Source organism: Epinephelus moara, chromosome 22, assembly GCF_006386435.1.
Source record: "Epinephelus moara isolate mb chromosome 22, YSFRI_EMoa_1.0, whole genome shotgun sequence".
NCBI lineage: Eukaryota > Metazoa > Chordata > Actinopteri > Perciformes > Serranidae > Epinephelus > Epinephelus moara.
In genome coordinates this window covers 42,046,392-42,071,526 of record NC_065527.1, presented here as the reverse complement: position 1 = coordinate 42,071,526, position 25,135 = coordinate 42,046,392, and the positions used below count along the sequence as shown (strand labels likewise).

Below are 25,135 nucleotides of genomic sequence, written 5' to 3'. Positions count from 1 at the left end.
GAATGGGGGAGGACAATGAGAAGAATGAAAAGAAGAAGAAAGGAGAAGCAGGAGAAGGAGAAAGGGACAAGAAGGAGAGGGAGAACAAGAAGAGGAAGAAGGAGAAAATGACAAAGGAGAAGAAGAAGAAGAATGAGAAGAAGGGGAGAGGGAGAAAAGACAAAGGAAGAAGACGGAGAAAAAGAATGAGAAAAAAAAGTTTTAGGGCTGCATGTAACCATGTTTTTAATTGGCAAATGAAAAATGACAAACAATTAATCAGCAGTCAAAATAGTTATGAATTATTTATCAGAACTGTTAGCTAAGCAGCTAATTGCATTTTTTTCAGTAAAATCTTTCACAAGCGGAAAGAAGCACCAAAATTGGCACAAATACTCCTTGGGGGTTGCTCTTTTGATAAAACCCATTAGCCACGCAAAAATTAAGGTGGCCGCCATTTTTTCCAAGATGGCCGGCAATTCAATCCCAGAAATGCTATTCTGGGGGCAACTTTGTGTAAAATTGTCAAATAAGTACAATCTTGATATCTAATCATACATTTTTGACCACAGAGAGGCCAGATTTATTGTATTGGAGAGGCCAAGAAGCTTCCTTCTACCATATTTCAGCCATTGAAAGAAAATATTATGCTTACTGATCTCTGGGCTGCTACACATGGTGTAGGGGAGAGTGGCTTAAGATGAGCCAGTGGGTAAGTTGACCCACAAACCGTTTTTAAATTAGTTTATAACCATAACCCTAACCCACAACACAACCGTTCAGCCCGAGTTAGCTATATAGCTAATTTACATCTGCTGTCTCTGCGGCTTCTCTGCTACTGTGCAATCTGTTGTCATGTGACCATAAATTGTATGTTTCTATGTCAAAGCAAAGTGAAGCAGAGTCGAGAAACTAGCATGATCGCAAGTGACAGCAAAACACAGTTAAGACTCTCACACTGAGCTGAAATGAAGTGAGTGCACATAAATTAACTACATAACATGTTAGGGATGTATTTAAGCTCTTATTACTGTACTGCTATACTGTAATATCACACTGAAACCACGTTAACTGTGTGTTCACAGTAAAGGCGCAAACATACTCAGGCGGAACGTATGCGGAGCGGACTCCGCGTACGTTCCGCCCAGACTAAAAGCGGACGTCCGCAAGCCCTGTGCGCGCAAAACTCAGATTTTATGACCGCGCGGACTCCGCTCCGCGCACCAGTGTCACACATAAGACTGCTTGGCATGTATTTTTCACATCGACCTCCAATAAATGTGACACCGATCTGCATTTTGTATTTGCCGCCAGTGTTTATGTTCGTCAAGACTTCACATGTCCCTCACCAACATGGCAAACTGCCCTTCCTGGTCTCTTGCGGCATTTAGTGGCCGTACATACCACCGTCTCTAATGTAGTGTTTTACGGACATTTTTACAGGAAACTACAACACGGAAGTGTGCTCGACTACGGAAGCCCGAATGACTGCGGACATTCCTTGTGGAGTCCGCTCCGCTTATAGTACGCCCGAGTCTGTGAGCACCTTAATTCAGCACAAACTAGCTAGGCTAGCCAGTTTGCTACTTAGCAAGGCTAATTTCCATACCAGCTAACTACTGAAACAACTGTTTACTGGCATTACAGTGGTATAGTAAATACACTTTACATTAACCAGAAAGGGTAGGGGAAACACTGATGTTGGTGATTTGCCAGCTTATAAAATTATGTGAATCATTTGGCTAACCATTAGCCTGAATTGCCAAGTTAACCAAATAGGTGGCTATGGGGCAAAGTGAGCCAATCGCTGTGGGGTAAATCGAGCCAGTGGTTGAACTTGACCTTCCTTAAGGCACTGAAGTTAAGTCTCTGAAGTATGAAATGGTAACCCTGGCGAATGTAGCCAGGAGTCAAGCCACATGAACACAATCACACACCTCCACATTGTTTTAACAGACTTAGTTTCCAGATAAACAAACTTAAAACGTTAGGCTGGCCAGTAATGAGACTCACCAGTGCAGGGCAGACACAGCAGCAGCAACGGAGAGAGACTGAGTCAGACTACACAGTACACAGCCAAGCACTGAATGATTCGGTGAACGAATCTTTTGAACAAATCTTTTTAATGAACTGACTCTAGTGATTCAGTAACATCTAAAGAACTGCTTTGCCCATCACTAGTACATTTCTAATAAACGTTTTGCTGGAATAATGTTGTGTTTATGGATATTTTGTACATTACTTTTAAAAATATTCTGAGTAAATGGCATAAAGAGATATAAAAAGGATTTCTGATGTATAAATTTGAATTTTCCATAGTTAAAAACCTATCATTTGACACCAGAATCATTGAAATGGGCCCAGAAAATGAAGTTCTGTCGTAAAAGATGGTTGAAATGGCTGCCATCTTTAAAAATGGCAGCCATTTTGAAATTTACGTGGCTAATGGGATTTTTCAAAAGAATGACCCAAGAGGTACACTCAGTCAAATTTTGGTGCTTCTTTCCAGATTTGAAAGATTTTTTTGCTTATCTGCTCAGCTATGTTGAACTGTGTTAAAAAACGTGCATGTTATTATTTAAATTTTAGATTGATTCTCCCTTTAGTACAAATGAACACACCAAACAAAGCAAACATACAGGCACAGAAGAGCATGGAGAAAAATATCCTGGACTTACTGGAAGCAGTTGTAGCAGGTTTTTGTGCCTAATTTGATGTGGGGTTGCCTTTCAAAGAGGCATACGGTCGAGCAGAAGACCTCTTGTGAGCTCTTCAGCTTGTACACTGTGCCTCCTCTCGGCACACTCTTTTCACAGGTACAACAGGTTTTGCTTAATTTTGAACTTGCAATGACGAGTGTCGCCGTAGTGTCTGATACAGCAGCTGCAGATGCATCATTTTTGTTTACAGTGGAGTCTGCGCTGAACTCCACTTCCTCCTGTGGGATGATGCGCAGTTATGGTACAGTGATCAGAAGCCGTCCCTTGACTTCAATGTAACCCTGCTTAGATTAATTTAAAACATTATATCAAGTAAACAAATACTACGTCTGCTTTACGTAGCCCTAATGTGGAGCAGAGTTAACTCACATCTTCATCAGAATCAGAATAAGGCTGATTGCCAGGTGTGCACTCACAAGAAATTTGCCTTGGTGTTTGGTACACACAATAAACATAATAAGAGGAAATAAAGACATTCATATTTTTATTATCACGCCATGAAATGTAATTATTATTGTATTAAATATACTCACAAAATTCAGTCCTTGTTTCGATTGTTTGCTTCTTCTCCACTTTTTCAAACCATCTGAGCTTTTTTCCTCTGAAAAGAGAAATCAGAAACATGCGATTAAGTTTACTACAAATACAGGTATTGTACTACACTTATTATTTAGCATTTACAGGCATGATATAAACATTAAATATATGGTTTCTAACACCCTATAAAGTAGCTTTAAACAAATATAAGGACATTTTAAGAGTTTATCTATGTATAAAATGATAACTTCTTATAGGAAGACATATTTATGGGGAGGGGATTATAAGTTTGTTCGTGTGTGCGTGAGTGTGTCTATCTTTCTGTCCGCACCTAATCTTGCAAACTACAGGACCAATCAGCTTCATATTTTCTGTGCACATTTATAACTGTATTCTCAAGGACTTATCGTGGTTGCAGTGATTCACAATCGTTGAAAAACCTGTTTTATGGGGCGTCTGTGGCTTAGTGGTACAGCAGGCGCCCCATGTACAAGGGTGTTGCCGCAGCAGCCCGGGTTCGACTCCAGCCTGTGGCCCTTTGCTGCATGTCCTTCCCTCTCTCCCCCCTTCACGCTTAAGCTGTCCTATCAATTAAAGGCTAAACTGCCCAAAAAATATCTTTAAAAAAAACCCAACCTGTTTTATATCATCACTGACTGCTGACTCCTCACTCCTCTGAACCAGCCAGTAGTTTGTTGTGACTAAATACTAACACCCATAGAAAAGTTTGGTCTCCTTTGGAACTGGAGCACCTGCATATAAACTCCATACCCAATATGTTATGATCCACTAACATTAGGCACAATACAAGATGAATAAATCACCATTTTCATTATCCTCGCTGCCATCTTGACTGTAAGGGAGCGGGGAGGGACCGGCTGGCACCAGGTTTTGTTCCGTATGCCACAAGGCCTCATACAAAACCGTGTTTTAAAAGCAGTGTGTTTTTACCTGCTTGATTTTGTAGACCTGCAAATTTTGTTGATTTGGTCATTTTTCCTTGACAATTGTGCTTCTACCCTAAGTTAGTAAGTAGGTCACATAGTTATATTGCTTCTTGCAGCAAACCACACACACCACCCTTATGTTTTTTAATGCAATGCTATTTTCAGTCTGAATAAAGAGTCGGAGAGAGAGGAGTAAAAAGAGGAGAATGGAGATCAAGACAAAATGCCATTTTGACAAACTTATTGTCCAGTACCTTGAGGCCTGTTTCCAGTTACAGGACATAGCTTGTATGACGTCACACAGTACCGGTTGCAGAAGAGCTCCACCACTTTATCATCAGTTGTGTAATCACTCATCTCTGACACTGGCCGCAATGCCTTGCACAGGGTGCATTGATGGGATGTCTTGGTTTTCTGCAGAATAACAGAAAAAGAAAACAGATTATCAGGGATGTTGCAGGAGAACAATTTTATTCACTAAAACTTTACGTCAGCGCCTCAGTGCCTTGCTTTGGGCTCCTTAGGTCCAATCAATGGGAAATCTTAGTGCTACAGCACACAGTTACATTTTCCAGACAATAATGGGCTTTCATTGCACAAAGCCAGGTCTGAGTTTTCAAGTTTGGTGTTGAAGAACTTGACTGGCCTGCACAGAGCCCTGACCAACACCTCTGGCAAGAACTGGACCACCGACTGCACTGCAACATCAGAGCCTGACCTCTGTAACGCTCTTGTGGCTAAATGGTCGCAAATCCCTGCAGCCAGGTTCCAACATCTGGAGGAAAACCCTCAAGCAAGACTGGAGGCTGTCACAGCAGCAGATTAATGTCCATGGTTATGTTCATCAATCACACATGCATATTTAATGTACTTTATCATTAAAAGGATAAGGCTGGCGATAGTGTTTTGCTTATTTTCAAACTGTCTGATTTCATGCTCTTTTTTTGTTCCAAGATGATAAGTTAAGATATTTATCACAGAACAAGAAAGGGTTATTGTCAGCCTTGATAATCTAATAAACAGCAATTTTCCCAGGCCAGTCACCAGAAGAAAATGTTGGCAATGTGCATTTCTGCAAAACACGGATACACTTCATTTGTAGGTTTACTTCATGTCATATCAAAGTTTCTAAATTAACATGGTATATGTGCAGACTTTGTCAGCTGGAGGTGGAGGGCATGGTGGATTGTGTGACACCTATGGTGAGACGCCTGCCAGGTGCAGACCACTGTCCACCACTGTTCGAGACCAACAAACAAAAAAACTGGTTGTTTTTTTTAAGCAATTTATTGCTGTGTCCTTCAGTGGCATTCTAGCCAACAAACATGGGTGTTTTTTAGCGACCCATCAATGTGTTTCGAAAAGCAGTTGTTTTTTACTGAGATGTAGATGCTTTTCCAACTTGGACTGTGCACTTGGGCAATTTAAAGCCAAAACATATGTGTCTCATCATAACCACGTGGCTTTTGTGCCTAAACCTAACTACATGGCCAACACAGCGTTACTGAAATGTGAAGTTTCAACTATCTGTTGCAGTAATGTGCAAATGTAACGTATCCACTGTCTTTTCTTTTTCTCTGAGGTTACCTGCAGGTAGAAATGGGCGGAGCCATCAACTTGATCATTTCCACCTGGGCATGCTGGGCCTAGGTTATTTAGACTGGGTCTTCATTCTGTCTCCCTCACTTTCGCCATCATCATCATCTACCCTTTTGGTTTGGTTCTTATTTGTTTTGCATCCACAACACCACACATACATCCCACATTACAAACACTACTGACTTACAGACTACAGATGCATTTATCATCTCTTCAGGGGCTGGTGATATTTTAGATTTTTGTTATTGTCCACAAATCCCATCAAAAGACCAAAACTAACAATAAATGTGTCCTAATAATCAATGCTTGTGTAGCCAGAGCCTATATATCTTATTCCTCTGTGCCATATACTGACAAGTTTCTTCATCACAATGACTACAGCCAGCGTTGTTTATTTCGTGACCGCTCCACAGACTAATAATAGTGACATCTTTTTTTGTCTTGGGATATTTCTGTGACAGGCAGACACCACTGCACATGCTCAGGGAGGTGTTTCTGTGGTATTGCCCTGAACTAAAAAATATCCCTCATGATTGGATTGGTACCAGAAAACTATTAGAAATCAGCCCCCCGTGTTTAATACCATTCACTTTCTGTATCTCTATATTTATCACTATAAACTTAAACAAGTTTTTGTCATTTTGATTTACAACAGGGATCAGATAAAAAATAGTTTGGGTGCGTGTAAGTGAGGGTACTCTGTGTTTAGGAGGGTGGGTGGACATGTTGTTTGTTAAATGTAAATACTGCATGTTCACTTTAATGTGTGTTTGTAAACATTTCCAAATAAAACCATTTAAGACAAAAGGTAATGCAGCAGGGCTGAACGTTATTTCCGACCATATGCTGTCAGCTTATCATTACCTGTTGCAGGGACAGAGATGTCGGTACCGTTTCTGATTCTGGCTCTGACCACGGGAACAGTGACGGGACAGCACCTCGCTTCAACGCAGCGTAATAACTTCTCCTCCCCCCCACATAGTCCTGATGTGTGAAGTGGTCACTGCACACACGCAGGTCATGAGCCCTGGCCATGAGCACGGTGGTAACTTTTGGATCGAAAAGAGGGTTCTTGATGGCCTCCAGCCAATCGCAGCAAAGAACCGGATCGGACGGGAAAAAGTGAAATTTTTGCTGGATAGATAATCTTGAGGTGCGGCCATTTCCACAACCCGGCACAGAGCACTTCATGTCCAGACACTGACCTCGCAGAGAGATAGTTTGTATAGCAGACTCGCCTCCCTTACAGCAGCAGCACAGGAGTCAGTCCTACAGATGTGCACCGCCCGTCACCCAAGTTAAGTCAGCCGCTGTTTAGAATGCGTTGCTCGTCTACTCCTGAAATTACGGTACAGGTGCTGCGAGCAATCAAAAAGCACTAACAGAAAAGCGAACGCCACCAAACTCTGAACCATCTATAATACTAATACTATTTCATATAATTTTGGGCCCTTTCTATATTGAGTACTTTCACTTTTAATACTTCAACACATTTACCTGATTAAATACTTTTTTCAATGCAGCGCTTTTACTTGAAATGGAGTATTGTCAGAGAGTGATATTGACACTTTTACTACGGATCTGACGCTTCCTACACGACTTTAATTTACACATTACACTTTATATGTGACGTAGACCTCGTCTTACGCTCCATCGGTCAGATGAAGTTCGGCCATTGCAATTTTTACGGAGCTATTTAAGGACAAAACAATCGCTCAACGTTCACTTAATGGACCTCGAAGTGAGATTTGTTTACTGCTGTTTTTGAAATAATATTTGACATTTATCGTGTTGAAAATGTGACAATATGTTGCCAAACAAACCCAGATCTGTTTATCGGCTCTGAACACCAATAGATTCCAGCAGTTTGCCAGCTACGTAACCTCAGTAAACGCCCCCTTCTACGCAGCCTCGTTGGCGCAGTAGGCAGCGCGTCAGTCTCATAATCTGAAGGTCGTGAGTTCGAGCCTCACACGGGGCACATGTTTTTTGACCTACAGCGACCGCAAAAAAAAATCACACTAAAAATATATAAAGCGAATATGCGGTAAAGACATTTAGAAAATGGCAACATAAAAATTCTACAGAGGCCTCTCTGTGTTACCTGTTGGACTATTTGTTAATGCAGTAGCTGATAGAAATTGAACAGGTACCAAAGCTGTTGCCCTAGCAAGAGAACAGCAATGAAACAGTGTACAGCACTATACTATTCCTACTCAGTGAGCCATTATAACAAATATACACATTTGTCATTATTTGAGCAAATGTGTATATTTTTGAGCTGAAATTTGAGCAAACCTTTGAAATTAAAAAAACATTCCCTGAACCCATTTTAAATACGAAGCCACTCTTGTGTAGCAATATGAGGAAACATGAAAAAAAAAATCATCCCCACTGTTATTATAATCACAGCATATACGGTGTAATCTCCAGCCCTCAGACATGGCTCTGCTCACCACTTCCAACACCAACCTGCAGACTTTCAGGGAAATCTGTAACGCTGCAATAATGGAATCTTTGCAATCTTCAAAAAAAACCTCCTGAAAACCCACCAGTTCACCAAGGCCTATAGACTCAGTTAATCCTGTTACACTGCACACACTAATTTTTGTTTGTGCATTATTTGTTCTACATTCATAAATGTAAAGCAATCTTGGGTACCTTGAAAGGTGCTACAACCTTTTGAGCCACTATTACTAATATCATTATTACTATCATGTAAGACCAATACCAAAATCAGTGTGTCATCTGATAACTTTGTGTTTTAGATGAACACAAACATATTACATATTGACGTGGAGGTAACTTGATCTAATTATTGTATTTGATTTTATTAAAAGATAAAGAAATTGTCAGGGTATTACAATGTGTACTTACATTTCAGGTGACTTTAACTGCTCCTACTTTAGAATGGTGGATCAGAATAAGTTAATGTATCATAACTTCAACAAGATATACTATGTCATCTATAATTGAGCTCAAAGGCTTGTACCTAGTCTTTCTTAAGTTTGTGACTGGTTACTCTCAGTGCCTGTACCATAACTGCACCAACAGAGGTGCAACAGATTCTGAACAGCAGCTGGCCTGACCGCGACGCCCTTGGTACCACAAATACTCACTAGCACACCCAAATGTGCATTAATCTGTGGCTGAAAATAGTGCCCAACAAATGCACTGTTTAATCCTGCCCCAGTAACTCCTTCTGTTTGAGGGAGCTAAAACCCACAATGACCCACTTCTGGTCGGATGAGTGCTGCACATCGTTGGGTTTGGTCTTTTTAAGGAATCTGTTGACACTGACAAAAATACAGAGAACCCCAGCTTTCTATTTTGGGAATATTTCACCTTATCCCCAAATCATTATTGTGCTAATTAGTATTATAAAGCTATTATAATCTACATTTTTATACATATTACTAGTTTTTGATTTCTGGTACATTGCAGGAGAATTAAAGCAACTATAATGGAACAAAACCAAATATGATTAAACTATGCAAAATATCTATTTGACAGGCTCTGTTTATTAATGAGCCTACCTTTTCTACACCTCCAGCTATACTGTTGACTGTGCTGCCTGAGCATTTAAATACAGGGTTCCCACACCTTCTCGATCATCAAATTCAAGGACTTTTCAAGGGCTTTCCAGGCCCAACACCATTAATTCAAGGGACCACTATGGCATAGTCTTAGACACGAATCAATGTTAATGACTGTTTTCAAAAACTTACAAAGTCTTGATTTGTTTTACCCTAAAAATCACAAACTTTCAAGGATTTCAAAGACCAGTGGGAACCCTGTATATAAAATGTCAAGCCCCCTGTCGTTTCTAGTAAACCATGATTTGCTCCAGGCTTGGACACTATATGATGGTTTTGAACCTTTACCGTCAATTCACCGTTAATCACTGTTTACCATTGCTTATTACTGAATTCTCCTCAATTATGCTAATAGGTGGTTGCCTGCTCACCTGCTGGCCCTGCAATGCCCCCCTGGTTGAGCCGTATGTGCGCAGGGCTATTTATGCCTAAATGGTCTGGTTATTGTTGTTCTTATCTAGTATTGTTTTTATTTGCACTATGGTCCTGCAACTGATCTAATATAATTTTAACTGGTTTACTGGTGTTTTTATTTGACCTCTGTATTTATTTGTTTTATCTGCACTCACTTGCACTTTGAGATAGGCCAGTGCAATACCTGTAGTTCCCTTGTTTGTAACCTTACATACAAGGTAAATGGTTGCACTACTCTTGCAACAGTAGTCTGCAACTGTAACACACTCAGTGCACTCATGTTGGCAACTTGTCTGTGTTGATTGTATGTATGTATGTATGTGAATATTGCAGCTGTTTGCACTGTACTGCCCAAGACGAATTTCCCCTGCGGCACAATAAAGTTTATCTTATCTTATCTTACTGTGTTCACATGTGATGCGTTATCCATGCTGTAATGTTTTCTCTTTGACAATTTAAGTGATCATAGTTATGATATTTTGGCACCTCTTTGAACTCGTCCAGGCATTTTTGGTTGCAGATGGATTTGGTCCCCTCCTTCAGCTTCAGCTTCAGTGGTTTAAGGCAGGTGGAGCTGCAGCTGTCACAGACAGCCGTGTTCTTGCGTAAATCTTCCAAACAGGAGTTGCTGCAGAACTTCAGGACAGCCTCATTTAGGGCGAACTCACATGTGGTCTGCAGAAGATAATGATGAAGAAGCGGTAAGTGCAACAAAGAGTTTCTGGTTAAAATGAATAGTTTTGTTGAAGAAACATTTATATTTGTTTTTAGCTTACGGTGCAGGATTTGTTGCACATGCTGCAGAGCTGCTGTGGTGTTTGGGTGGGCACAGTGTTGGACTTAAAAGACAATAGGCAGGTGGGACTGCAGAAGTCCTTCATAGTTCCCTTAACGTCCACTGCAGCCATGATGAGGTCCAGAGGCTGTGAGATTGTCCTGACGGGAAAAAGAAGATACAAAAAAAACATTCAAAATGCAAATACTACAATATTACTGACTACTTCAAAGCTGGAGTGCCAGACTTCAACTAATAAATGAATGTCTGCTACATTCAAGCCCCCATAGCTCTCTGTATTACACAGTATACTTAAGTTGTGGTGTCTGCAGCAACTTTCATGCGCAGGCGCACCGGAAGCAAACTGTTTTACATCAACCAGCCAGAACTAAACGGGGCAGGAAGGGAAGAGAAACTAAAGCATTAAAGCAGCAGCTTGGAGTATGGCAGAAGCTATGCAGAAAATCAATTATTCAATTATGTGTTTTTGGACGTTTGAATCTGGGGCGCCATGAGCCTCCATTAGGTGGAGTTGTGTTGCTACCTCCTCTCCCCTTGGATCTCCGCAAGTGTTGTGAGGACTCTAAAACTTCACCTGAGCCTCCATCGGCATATGGGTGAGTAGATAATGGGTGAATTTTCATTTTTGAGTGCACTATCCCTTTAACGGCAAAAAGACACCAAGCAGTGGCGAAGTGCGGCAAGTTGTCATGCAATGTCTATGGAAAGCTGCAGCAGCTGCTCCAAGCTGGGGCAGTTTGATTCTGTGGGCGAAGTGTTGCTAAACTAAAAGTTGGGGATAGTTTGCAGCCAATCAGCAAAGAGAGTCCGATGACTCCTGTGACATGTTGACCTATGTCACAAAGAATTTCTCCCCACCTAAAACACATGAACAAGCAGCCCTTAGTCACTGGTTGATGTGTATTCAGCATTAGAAGCTCCCAAGGAAAGTTTCCTGAGTGGATGCTCCAGATAAAAAAGAAAATCTGCGTTAAGAGGAAGGACTAAAGTCAAAGAGAAAGCACGCAACAGCGAGCACAAACATAGATCATCACTGATATTGCTTTTAGTCATTGGAAAGCACTCAGAAAAGAAGGGCCAGACAGACAAGTCATTACTGCTCTTGGGCAGGTAATTTTTGTAAAAGATTTTTTGGGCCTTTTTTGGCCGTTATTTGATAGTACAGCTGAAGATTGACAGGAAATGGAGGAGAGATTGAGGAGACGACATGCAGCATTTGTCAAAAAACGAGTCCAGTGTCTGTTCAAAACGTGCCTGTTCCTATGCTGCAGGTTTAAGATGAAGTGATGTTTTTCACGGACTCACTTGAGACAGTAATGACAGGTCTTGTTGACTGGTTTGTTAACGGGAAACATCTTGAAGAGGCAGTTTTTGGAGCAGAAGACGTCTGTGAATCCCTTCTTCTGGTAAGCTGTTTGGCCCTTCATCATGTTCAACTTGCAGTTGGAACAGTTCATCAGCGTCTCCTGATATAAAAGATAGATAAAAGATAAATAACATGGATTAATGGTGTATCTTATATTGCTGAGTAAGTTATATGTACAAACATAATCAATTGAAGTAAAGGCAAAACATTCATTGTGATGGAAATGGCAAAGCCAGTGCTGCCTACCCTAACTTTAATGTGACTAAAAATGTGACTAAATACTTAAATAAATGCCATAATCACCTGATGAACAACAATACTTTATTAATAGGTAGAAGTCTGTTCCTCTACCTTTGCATTGTTGGGCTTGTCTTTGACGTTTGTGGATGAAGAGGATTTTACATGCTGGTTGCTGTTGGTTGTGATGGGCTGATCCTTCACTGATGTGACAGAGTTACACTCAGATGGTAACTGGGAAATGTGGACTGAACGCCGAAATTTATCCTTGGACAAAATAAAAAAACAAAACAGTCACTAGGGAAAACATAAAGCTTGTTTAACACACGATTACAATTTGTTAAAATGGAAAATATACTATTGTTGAGACATTTTATTATTATGCTCTTGACATTTGTAATTTTGCAATGCATAAACCAGACATAAAATAAATAAATAAACAAACAAACATAAAGATAAAAATGAGCATGGTCACATCAGCCATTAAGCAGTAGCAGAGTGATCTAGTTGCCAAAATGTATAAAGAAAGTTTTAATCTATACTTTGAGAAAATTGGAAACTGACTGAAACATGATACTCACAATGTCCAGTTTTGGGATTAATATCTTCACCTCTTTCATTCTGGGCATTGGAGCTGATGATTTGTTCTTCTTTTCTAAAAAAAAATTAAAAAAAATACAGGGGTAAAACCATGTTTTTGCTACACACTTTACATACTGCACTGAAGTTTTGTACAGATATTCATGATCCCTAGTGGATGAAGCCTATTGACTTAAATGATCTCCTGAGTTTTTCCGAGAGCACTGGTTCCTGAACTATGCCGCATGTGCCACTGGTGGTACATGAGCGCCCTCTAGTGGTATATGGAGGAATCTCCAAAATATATATATTTTTTAATTCAGTACATTTTTTAAATATATATAATGCTATTAAAATACTACAACATTTGGAGTGAAAATAGTTGAACTATGTGGTCCCTGAAATGTAAGTTAGTCTGCCATTCCTGTAATATAGTCAAGTAATCAAGCTCATGAACGTAGTCAGAGCATACATCCTTGACAAGTTACGAGCTAAACTGGCCTTTGTGGTATAACAGAATAGTGTGGTAGAGTTTAAGTCCCAGTTTTAGTGCTACTTCTATATATGACGCTGGTGTTGGTGACAACAGTCAATAATAAATAATCTTCTGATTAGGAATAAAGCTGCCTCCTGTGTGAGCTACTGTATTTGAACATCAGTCATGGCGGTGGAACTTAGAGAGTATAATATTTTATGAGATTGTATGCGATGTAAAAAGTTTGAGAACAACCACTCTAGAGCAACCAAATTTATTTTAAGCCCAGTTCAGACCAAGGATTTGCAACGAGATGAGTTGAAACTTGCAACTTGCAATGCGCTGGTCTACAACATTCTGAGGACAGAAAGTTTATATCAATGCGATTAGACAAGACAGTGCATCATCTCCACAGGAACAACTCTCTGTACTTCTCTTCTGATTTCCAGCCTTCCAGGTTTATTTTGTAGCTAAATATAATTTGTAGCTTCTTAAAATATGAATGAGGATAGTGATTGTGAGATACTTGCTACAGTTACAGCACTAGTAGGCTAGTGATGAAACAGCAAAAACAAAAACAAAACAGCCTGAGCCTCAGATATACTGTAGTCATAATACATGCACCACCACAATAATTAAAATAACCAACGCCAAGTAATCGGTCAATGAGTATCTGTGTGTGTGATGTGCACACATACAGTGACCAGCAGCAGCGACGACCCACCGTCTGACACCAACAAGCCATGAGGATGGAGACAGACATATGTGTCATCAGCCACGGGGATGTAAATGAAGTGGACTCAGGCTCGGCAAGGACAAAGGCTTGTTGTCAGAGAATGCAGCAATGTTGCCACAGCAAGCGAACACACCATCTGCTGATAGTTTGTAACTGACTTGGCCAAGCTAATTGGCTGTTAAAGCAGGTGGCATGCCTTGTGTTCTAAAACCAGCCACTGGCGACCTGAAAAGCTATGTTGCAGGTGACACCATCTGCTAGTCTGAGTCGAGCTGAGGTGGACCAGTTCACACCGCTGCAGCTCCCTCTGCAACGTTCTTAAACTGTTTTGCCACGTCGTGAATCTTTGGTCTGAACTGGACTTTACCTGTATTTAAGATGTCAGAGGATCTCCTCCTATCCACATCCCTCCAATCAAACTCACCTCCTTTCTTTTGATCTTCTCTCTCCTCATGGTTCACTGCATCAGTTTCCATGGTCTCGTCAAGGTCCGCAACACTGGATTGCTTGTTAGCTTGTTTTTTCACATGTGGTATCAAAGGTGTTGAGCCATTTGTGTCACCATCTTGATCATTTTCCTTATTTCCAACCATGTCGTCATCGGTGTCTATATCAATGTCAAAGTCCACATTCATGTCCTCGTCGTCATCACTGAAAGAAATGTTTGTATTGTCCCCATTCTTGCGAGGAACTGTTACTTCAGGTGTGTTGACGTCACAGCTTGCAGGTATTTCCTCTGAACTGTCACCCTGCTCTGTGTTTACCTTTTCATTTCTCTCATCACTCAGCTCAGATGGCTTGTTTTCACTCTCCCGCTTCTTGCTCTGGCCTTGGCTAGGTGTGTTCTTCGATAAGGAACCTCTACTGCGTTTCTTTTTTGCTGAAGAGGAGCCTTTAATGAAGGAGACACCTACAGGAGATACAGGTAGAGCTGTGTGAGAAGATTATCAACACTTATCTTGTTCATTATTTACTTCTAGTTTAACACTTGATGTACATTCAGATGGAGACTTAAAAATTCACCAAGGTTCACCAAGGGAGTGTTATTATTGTGGGATGTTTATTATTATTCTCTGCCTTGTAGTAGATTTTTAGTGGTATTTCAATATAATTAATAAAGCTATTAAGAGGAGTGAACAAAATTTCAAGGACTGTTAAGAGTTAATTCTGATTCACCTCCTTGAATAAAGCTCTGTAATGTGTCAAGTACGATGCAAGTGATTCCCCTTTATCTCAGTGAGTTGATCATAGCTAAAAATGTATGTGCTCATAACTCTGCAAAGTATTTTAGATATAAATATCTATATGTCAGGCCTTGGTTATGGCATTAAAGTAATTTGTTATGTCCTATATTCTTTGCTTATGGCTCCCACTCTTAAGTACAGTGCACTTATTAGATAAAATATATAAATTATTTTGCTCGGTTTTAGGTGTGAAGTTCATAGAAATAACAGTCCTCCTGTTTTGTGTAATAAAAAAGAAATACACCCAAAAACATTGTTCAAAAACGAAATGCTGACAATGTTAATTCGTTGTTTTAAAGTGAATCTTTCTCACTCCTGTGGGTAATGGAATTAAATTGATTTTGAAGTAATAATCTTTAAGATTTCAATCTAAATAAATGTCTGTTAAGTTACTTTCTAATCTGACTGAGCCTATGGCCCACTGAGTATCTGTAAGTATTGCAATATTTATATATCAGCAATAATACGAACTGTGTGTCAAGAGCAAAACTTGTGGAAACAATGCTGTATTAAGATACTGCAAATGCAAACCGAACATTTTTCTACTGCTTTAGCTTCACATTAGAAGCATTTAACTGACGTAACACTCTTTGATTTTTATTATGAAGTAATCACAGAAAATATGTTTTTATTGAGCTTAGCGCTTACTGCTATCGTTCATCAAAAATCTGTCTCCAAAACAAGACAAGAGCCATTTTCAGCATTTTTTGATAATTTGTTTGTTTGAAATATTGCAGAGAGCAATGGACAAAGGGGTACAGCTACAGTGAGCTGGTGGAGAAAGAGCGTCAGGCGACAGGCTGCACACCCCCAACTTGGCAAAGTAACCAAGTCACCTGACTCCAATATTAACTTGTAAATAGTTGGGCTCCCATCAAATTAGATAATCGGCAGAAGATAATGCGAATTTATGTGCTTTTCCATCTACTACTGTTAAGTGAACATTAGGTGTTGATGCATCAAGATAAGCAGCTGGTGGCGCTAATTCTCCAGTCAGGCACCACAGCAGGCGAGAGTGCAACGAGATAACCTAGTTGAAAGATCCCCAGTCAAATCTCTCACATGAAGGAAAACAATGGATGTATAATAATGGAAAGCACAGAGGACAATCAAAAAATAGAGTTTGAAACACACTAAGATTATAGTTATGTGCTCTAGGAAAAGTTCTTACAGCCCTGTGTGCATAAGTGTATTAAAAGCAATCTAGAGATAATGAAGAGAGCTTTAGTGGCCTATGAATTAACGATACCTCATGGCTGTATGCCATCATTTATTCACTGCATGTTTCTGTTACACTTAATCAATTTCACCAACTTTTCCACTTCCCCCAAGTGTAAAATTCTTTTAGCAATATTTCAAGATTTTTTCAATTTTTTAATGTCTCCATTCAAGTTTTTCAAGCGAAACTGAAAATGCAGATTAAAAGAGATGGACAGAAATGTCCCTACGGACTTGCCTACAAACCCTTTGTTCATACTTAATCTACTGCTGCATTAAAATCACTATTTTTGAAAGTTAACAAATTAATTTAAGCATATGAATACTTTGTTCAGATTTAACCTCTCACAGCTAAAACTGTAAAGCTAAATCAGCTAAATCTGATTCTTATTTTCTAATTGGCTGTTAAAGCAGGTGGCATGCCTTGTGTTCTAAAACCAGCCACTGGCGACCTGAAAAGCTATGTTGCAGATGACACCATCTGCTAATTTGAGTCGAGCTGAGGTGGACCAGTTCACACCGCTGCAGCTCTCTCTGCAACGTTCTAAAACTGTTTTGCCATGTCGTGAATCTTTGGTCTGACTCTGAACTGGACTTTACCTGTATTTAAGATGTCAGAGGATCTCCTCCTATCCACATCCCTCCAATCAAACTCACCTCCTTTCTTTTGATCTTCTCTCTCCTCATGGTTCACTGCATCAGTTTCCATGGTCTTGTCAAGGTCCGCAACACTGGATTGCTTGTTAACTTGTTTTTTCACATGTGGTATCAAAGGTGTTGAGCCATTTGTGTCACCATCTTGATCATTTTCCTTATTTCCAACCATGTCGTCATCGGTGTCTATATCAATGTCAAAGTCCACATTCATGTCCTCGTCGTCATCACTGAAAGAAATGTTTGTATTGTCCCCATTCTTGCGAGGAACTGTTACTTCAGGTGTGTTGACGTCACAGCTCGCAGGTATTTCCTCTGATCTGTCACCCTGCTCTGTGTTTACCTTTTCATTTCTCTCATCACTCTGCTCAGATGGCTTGTTTCCACTCCCCCGCTTCTTGCTCCGGCCTTGGCTAGGTGTCTTCTTCGATAAGGAACCTCTACTGCGTTTTTTTTTTGCTGAAGAGGAGCCTTTAGTGAAGGAGACACCTACAGGAGATACAGGTAGAGCTGTGTGAGAAGATTATCAACACTTATCTTGTTCGTTATTTACTTTTAATCTAACACTTGATTTACATTCTACCAACCTTTTGTTCATACTTAATCTATTGCTGCAATAAAATCACTGTTTTTGAAAGTTAAATTAATTTAAGCACGAGAATACTTGTGTTGTGATGCCTATAACCAGCCTTAATGCCACTAAATATTTCTACATGGAAAACTTCTCTGAAAGAATGTATGATTCAGATCAATGGGTAGTTTGTGTCTAACACATACCGCTCAGAAGAGAATTCTCTGATTCTTCATTATCACTGTTTTCGGGGTCGGCAAGCTCCACATCTGGCTCCAATTCATCTTCAAAGGAAAGCAAGATATTGTATACATTTGTAGTAACAATGCACTGAATGACATGGTTTCAATCAATATAAAGACTTTAATATAGAAACGTAAAGAGTTAATGTTGCTTATTTAATAAAAAAATAAATTAGATTTGTAAAGGCTATGTCTTCCAAAACGTCCTTTTATTTGCAGGTTAGACTTTCTGTGAAGCTACATTGTAGGGTTGATGGTAATGTACCAAGGAAACACAGTGATGTGCCAGTGAGAGGCAGAGAAGAAGACGACCACTACAAACTAACCATGGAAGGAAACATCACAGGTTTAAACATGTTTAAAAAAACGTTTTGAGGAAGGAAATGCAGTCAACTTGTTTCTTAGACCTAAATGAACCTGTTTATACCTGGTATTAGCATGCGTCTTGGGTGATCCAATCGCAAGTGGACAGCCCTAAATACAAGTGTAAATGACCACTAAGGTGCAATGAGATCTGAGCAGTCAAGCCAAGGTGGACTGGGATGCATTTAACCACATATCCTTTGTAGTGTAAACGTGAATGCCTCCTGATGCAGCCCCAACAAGAACTACGTCATCAATGCAGGATGTGGGGGTTGTTGGTGACACCGTGCAAATGCTTTATAACATGACGCATTCACAAAGATTTCATTCATATCTCTAGCTGTACTGTCACAAGCGCTAACTTGACTAGCAAGCAGCTAGCAAGAGTGTGGACGTAATAACCATGCATGGGTCCCTTTGACCTAGCGTAAGTGACATAGCCAGTAATGAAATCTGGACACAACTGGTTCAGCTGGAGATCAAGTGGTAACCTCCAAGGCTGAAAAATGAAGCCACCATCGAGTTGCCAAAAACTGCAGTTCCTCTAATGGCCACTTGAGGCTGGCTCCAAAACAGAGTCAATCTCCATGGCCCCCAGTGTTAAAATGCTCAACTGTATAGTAGAAATAAACATGTTTACAGCCTGGTAGAAACAACAAGAGGGGTCAAGGGGCCATCTCCAGCTCAGTGTACGCCCCATATAGGCTGAGTCTTCTGCAGCGGCGTGGGTTTGATTTCAGCATGAGGCCCTTTGCTGCACATCATCCCTATCTGAACTGGCCTATCATAAGAGGCAAAATTCAACAAAAATAATCGAAAAAGAATAAACAGTTTTGGTCTTGACAGCTACCTTTCACATTCATGACAACTGTACTGTAAATATGGTCACTTTTGGCTCTAACATAACAAGATGACAACGGCCAAAATGCCGAACTTGAGGCTTCAAAACAGCAGTGCACAAATGGGTGATGCCACAGTAGCTATGTCCATTATTTCATCAAGTCCATGCTGGATAGGCATAATAGACACAGGTGTGAACAGTGATGTGTATCTGCTGTCCCCTGGGGTTTGGATCACCAAAATGCATGTGTTACCAGGTGGGTATAAACAGGCTAATTGATAAACACAATGCATTTTGTCAGCAACTCTGGATGTAAACAAAACTTTTGTTTGTAAAATATAAATAGATAAATCTCCACATCAACACCGTAAAGGTCCAGTGTTTAGGATTTAGTGGCATCTAGCAGTGATGTGGCAGAAATGAAACTTCTCCCGTGTGCCAAACATGTCAAAAAACTCAGTTGACCAAGATCAAAATGTGAATGGCACTATCTAGCTCTGCTCTGGGCTACTGTAGAACAACATGGTGGACTCTATAGGGGAGGACGTGCTCCATATGTAGATAGAAACTGCTCATTTTAAGGTAGCAAAACATGATTCTTATTTTCAGGTGATTATAAACTAATGAAAACATTGTTATGAATACTATATTCTATTTCTACCGATATTTCACCTTAAATCCTTCACACTGGACCTTTAAGTGTTAAACTTGACACATACCTGGAATCTCAATTTCCTCAAGAGATTTCCCTTCGAATCTTTCAAAAGTTCCATTCTCCATTGCTGACAGCAGCTCTAACATTTTTGCAATGTCAACAGCTGCCTCTGGCTTCTGATAATACTCTCTGTCGGTCTGAATTCTGGGGCCCAACAGTTTAGCGAGCTGACCAAGGTCGTCATTTGTGAGGCTGAGAATCTGGAAGAGTCTTACAATGGACATTTTAAAAAACACAGACCGGAGGCTTGCCTTGTTCTTTGCACCACAGCGACCTGTGAAAGTGACAGCGCACACGTGTCCCTGAAAGTAGCTTGTACATTGGGCATCAGGTCTTGCAAATAAGAAAGGATTATTTTCATGCACACCACAAGCTTCTCTCTTGTTCACAAGCAGTGTTACTGCAGCGAGGAGTGTGGTTGTCAGCGTTACAGCAACTTTTTGGCCGCTGTCGCTCATCAGGTTGATCTTCATAGTGTCCTTTGACAGAATTTGCTCAAACTGCGACTTGCTAACAGCAGTATCTTTGTGAAGCTCAGTCTCATCCCGTTCCTTAAATGACTTGAGGGTTGCTTTTGAAACTTCGGCCATATTTTTGTTGTAGACTGACATTTGCGCAAGTGTCACTCTGAGAAGCGCAGTATAGACCGGGGAGCTTTCATACATCGTCAGGCTTTTTGCTGCAGAAGCTGCTGTCTTCTCCGTGCACTGATAGAAAAGCTGCACATCATGTATGAATGGTACAGTTGGCAGGTTTTTTGCCTTTGGAGGGACGGATTTCCATTCTTTCGCACACAACTTTGTAAATGTCTCTGCTTCACGTATTGACTCTTTATCAGCTTCCTCTTTCAAAGCTCTGGCAAAGTTAATGTCACCAATTTTCTTCAGCAAATATCCCAATCTGAGCATTAAACTTGGACTGCCACTGGAGTTTGTCTCTTCACTGAAGCCAGAGAGTTCTCTCACTGCTTCAACAACTTTTCTGAAGTTTTGGGGTTTGATAGCATCTTCAAAGCTACCTATTGACCTTTTCTTTAATATTAACAGGAGTCGTCCCATTTGCCTCAGCCTGACTTTGACGAGTTCCTCTTTTTTTGTTTTGCTCTCATTGGTGTGGTACAAACACTGTGCCAGCTGCAGTAAAAGGGAATCTTTCTGGACTTCAGATGATATCTCATCGTTCTTCAGTGCGTTTAACATCTCCCTCACTTCTGATGAGATATTTTGAGGGTCTGTTGATTCTGCAACAGCAACCAAAGCTAAGACTTTAGTCTTGCCCCGTGGTGAAGGTTGTGTGAGCTTCTTTCTAGCACACCTTTGCATATGTCGGCACATCTCCTCACGAACATACATGCCTTTACAATAAAGACAATGTGCAAATGTTTTTGCATTGTCGAGCCTGTCTAAATGTCTTCTTTTCACTTTCAGTTCTCCGCAGTTAGTCTTCAAAACCTCTTGATTATGTTTGTAATTTCCCCTGTCTCGTAACTTATCCAGTAGCCGTTTCCGTTCTTTGGAGTTTTTGCGCAGCTTCAAAACTTCAGCTATATCAGGCTCTTCATTTTTATGTTTGTAAAGATGACGAGAAATTTTAGACTGGGCTTTCCCACAAACGTAGCAGTAATTTCTGTTGGTGAATGAGGGGGCTCTGGGCTCTTCATCCGAGGTAAAATCACCAGAGCTATAATCAGTCTCGTCCTCCTGCTGGATGGATGAAGCATCAATGGGTTGCTGCTGAAAGCTCTGCTCTTTAGAGGAATTTGACTGTGTGAAACTCGGACACTGCTGGCTGTTGTTGCTAGTAGATGGTACATAGTCTTCATCACAGCAAGATGCTGCAGAACTGGAGGGTCCTGCTGAGTCCTCATCCTGTAATTGTGAACAAGTAATTTTACACACTTAACATAACACAAAATAATACACACATTACAGACATTTTCAATTTTCTGACAGCATTTACCAATAGGGTATGAGAACCTCATAATCTCTCAACAAAGAGAGAGCTTGTTTTGTTCTCTTATCCGTCTCACTTTAAGGTAGATGAAAGAAATGTATGTTCCTATGCTGCTTTTCCAATCGTGTAATTTTAAGCCAGATTTCTGCTTGATACAAACAGGTTAACGAGAGTCCTTCTGCAGATATCTACCTGTGTGCCGTAAGTATTGAGTTATAGTTCAGAGCCAGATTCAAATCACCACTGCAATATTACAAGGATGCATTGCATATAACCATGCTGTATTGTGCTTTAATGTTTACATTATATGGATTGATGGTGGGCTAATACATATTTTTAGAGCTGGCTTTGCAAGATATGCATCAATAAAAGGTATAAGATAAATTAGCCCTTCTTCAACTTCCTTAACTTTGGACCAATCCCATTTCTTATGTTTACCACTACCTCTCATTTTCAGTGCTCCTTTGCCCCTAAAACAGAGTTGCAAGGGGTAGTGGCTGAAACCTTCCTCTGTGAAATGGGACAACCCTTCAAGACCCTAATATGTCATCAAAGGTGAAATGGTGTTTATGTAAGACAGACAAGCATGAACACTCGCAATCTGTTCACAACTAAAGTTTCAAGCTATTAATCGATCCAAAAAGTCATCAAATAAAAAAGCAAATCAGTGCTTCATTACCAGGCCACTGGCGGTGCTCTGTAGGCTAACATTAGCAACCCGTGCTCCTACCCTGTCAGTCTGCACTGATAGAGGAGCAGTAACTTAGTTGCTTGACTTCAGTTAAATTTTGGGCGTCAAACAGGGGGATGCATTATGGAAATATGTCAAAATGCAGGACTGTCATACACAAATCTGCAAGAACAATGTAACGTTAGCTAGCTAGCTAGTTAGCTACTGAGACATTAACATAATACCAGTGATTTCTTTTGTTATGCTTGTTATAAAGAAAAGAACAATAATACATGCAACGACGATGGTAATCATAATTCTTGAATTTTTATTAACAAAGAAAATGCATTTGTGGGTTTCTTTTGTTGCTTGTGCAGCCAATTTGCCATTAAATCCGGTTTTGAGTGCATCTCTGAAAACCTCAGTTTTGAGGGCCATGTAGCCCCAACCCTTCACCCTATCACTCTATCCCAGCAAGAATCAGGACACCCTACCCATAGAGATGAACATGCAAAACAGAGGAATAAGGGCTAAGTGGTAGGGGCAAGAGGTGTATTGGGATTGGGCCAAAGTTTTCACTATCAATAATCTCCACTGGCATTAGAAGAGAGCATGTGCAGCCAATCAAAAACAGATCAACAAGAAAATGATTGGCAGATTAATCAAGGATGGAAATACTCACAAGATGTAGCCCTGAAATAATTGAAAGACGGTATCTTAATTGCTAATTAAAATGAAAAAAACTTTTGCTGCAACATTAAAGGAGACACCAGTGACATCATTAACGCCTAACCCTCTGCCCCATCTCCCTGATGTTTAATAAGGGAAATCCATCAACACTTACACTTTCATTCTCTGACGAAGATGCTGCAGCATTTAGGTCTGTTTGTGATGTATTCAGTCCCTCACTGGATTCCTGTAAATATGAAGAGGATGGAAGTCATGAGAAAAAATGAAAACACAACATGACGTTTTGCATTTCTGCCGTATGAAATTACCCGATGATTGGCGCTGGTTCTACATCATTGTGCCCAAAGAGTAGGCACATAAAGACAGTTTCGCCAGCTGAGCCAGCTACTTCCAGTTTAGTGCTCTGCTAATTTGAATGGGGATAAAATAATTTAATTGTGCAGCTATTCTAGACTTTCTAACTGTTATTGGATCAAATTAATTAAATCCTGATAATGACACAAGTCATCTGATGGGGGTCGTGACTCTCCAAAAATTTATCCATGGTTTCACAGACATCTCTTTCACACTGTAAATCTATGAGACAAAGTATTTTTGGGCCCAATAACATTGTGTGGTGGACCCGGGAGTTGCAATACCACTGTTTGGCCACAATGAAATTGGCTTTAAAGCCCACCTTACTTCCTGAGGTCCAGGTTTCAGGAGCAAGTAGAACAGTGAACAGCCTATTTCATGTATATTGCTGCTTCAGAGGCTTTTTACTTTGACTAGAGTACACAATAAACACTTATTGCGGTCACATTTAAAGATATTAAATACTGTGTAGAATATTGTCAATCAGCAGCTATGTCAGATGTCTATTTTAAAACAATATTGGTCGAACCCTATTGTTGAAGCACTGCCAAAAACTTTGATTTGTAAATGTTTTGTAAGGCAGGGGAAAACTTAACCAGGTCTCAGTAGCTCCCACTTTAGTGTGGTGTGGTGATGCCAGCATTACTGCACAGGAGTGGAAATGTATGAACATGTGAGTAGTAGACAAACTGAAATTTGACATTTTTTTAAATTTCACTAATTTTTCTAATGACATCTCAGACTTTCATCATCTGTTTTGTAAAAGGATGAATGTTTCAGAGTGTATTTTTACTTCTTTACACTAAAAGAAAAGGGAAACATTTGGTGTCATTAATTGCAGGTTATTATGCAATGGTTTTACAGGTCCAGCCCATTTGAGATCAAACTGGGTTGTAGGTGGCCCATGAACTAAACTTTGACACCCCTGATCTAAGGCAACCCAATACAACATTATCTGGTATAAATCCTACCTCGGCAAAGCTATAATGTTCAATCTTTGTTGACAATATGTCCAATGACAGTATTTTAGAGATATTTTGATTTTGAAGAATTGGATGTCGTCATATAAGGATAATCTTCTCATATTATGGCATAAACAGAGGAGGGCAGAACAGTAAAATACATTTGTAGACATGTCTGAAATAAATATAAAAAGGTATGTTTAAATTATCTACTTTCAGTCATAAACACAGCACATATTTAAAAACAGAAAACAAATGTACCCGTGAGCGCCATGGGTAGGAGGACTCCCCATAGTTGTAAGTTATCTCCTCGCCTGGAGATATTTTCTCCACTGCAAACAGGCACAAGTGTGGTTTTCCCGCGAAGACAATTTTCTTCATTTCGCAGTTGGGGCTTTCATGATTGTCATTCACAAGTCTCCCGAGGGTCCCGTCATCTTTTGAAGCATCAATACTGCAAACAAAATAGTCTTAATGACACTTCAATTACTCTTTAAATCAGAGGTGGCCAACCAGTCAGAGACCAAGAGCCACACAAATTACCGTGGTACTACAAAGAGCCACATCATACACGTGTGCTTACAAACACACTCCCTCTCTCACAAAAACACTAAATGACATAAAATCAAAATCCATACATTTCCAATTTTCAAAGCCAGATTTATTTATCTCACACA

General features: G+C 40.1%; 1 protein-coding gene and 1 non-coding gene across 8 annotated transcripts in view; one reads left to right on the top strand and one right to left on the bottom strand.

Moving 5' to 3' along the window:
- LOC126384039 (uncharacterized) overlaps positions 1–25,135 on the bottom strand; it is a 60,932-nt gene that overhangs the window by 23,912 nt on the left and 11,885 nt on the right. For 4 of the 7 annotated variants that reach the window (XR_007569217.1, XR_007569218.1, XR_007569219.1 and 1 more), the window contains exons 10-23: positions 24,720–24,912; positions 23,297–23,368; positions 19,834–21,697; positions 17,875–17,952; positions 17,101–17,586; positions 14,406–14,891; positions 12,773–12,846; positions 12,306–12,458; positions 11,894–12,054; positions 10,569–10,728; positions 10,279–10,467; positions 4,438–4,597; positions 3,233–3,300; positions 2,658–2,917 (exon numbers count right to left, since the gene is read on the bottom strand). Coding sequence is in view for 4 of the 7 variants with exons in the window: in XM_050034885.1 (XP_049890842.1) it covers positions 2,658–2,917; positions 3,233–3,300; positions 4,438–4,597; positions 10,279–10,467; positions 10,569–10,728; positions 11,894–12,054; positions 12,306–12,458; positions 12,773–12,846; positions 14,406–14,891; positions 17,101–17,586; positions 17,875–17,952; positions 19,834–21,697; positions 23,297–23,368; positions 24,720–24,912 (4,404 nt within the window). In the remaining 3 variants the exon portion in view is untranslated. The remainder of the gene's footprint in view (positions 1–2,657; positions 2,918–3,232; positions 3,301–4,437; positions 4,598–10,278; positions 10,468–10,568; positions 10,729–11,893; positions 12,055–12,305; positions 12,459–12,772; positions 12,847–14,405; positions 14,892–17,100; positions 17,587–17,874; positions 17,953–19,833; positions 21,698–23,296; positions 23,369–24,719; positions 24,913–25,135) is intronic. The other 3 variants (XM_050034886.1, XM_050034888.1, XM_050034889.1) reach the window with 3 other exon arrangements.
- trnam-cau (transfer RNA methionine (anticodon CAU)) lies at positions 7,691–7,763 on the top strand. The gene has a single exon. It is a non-coding gene; the product is annotated as a tRNA-Met (tRNA).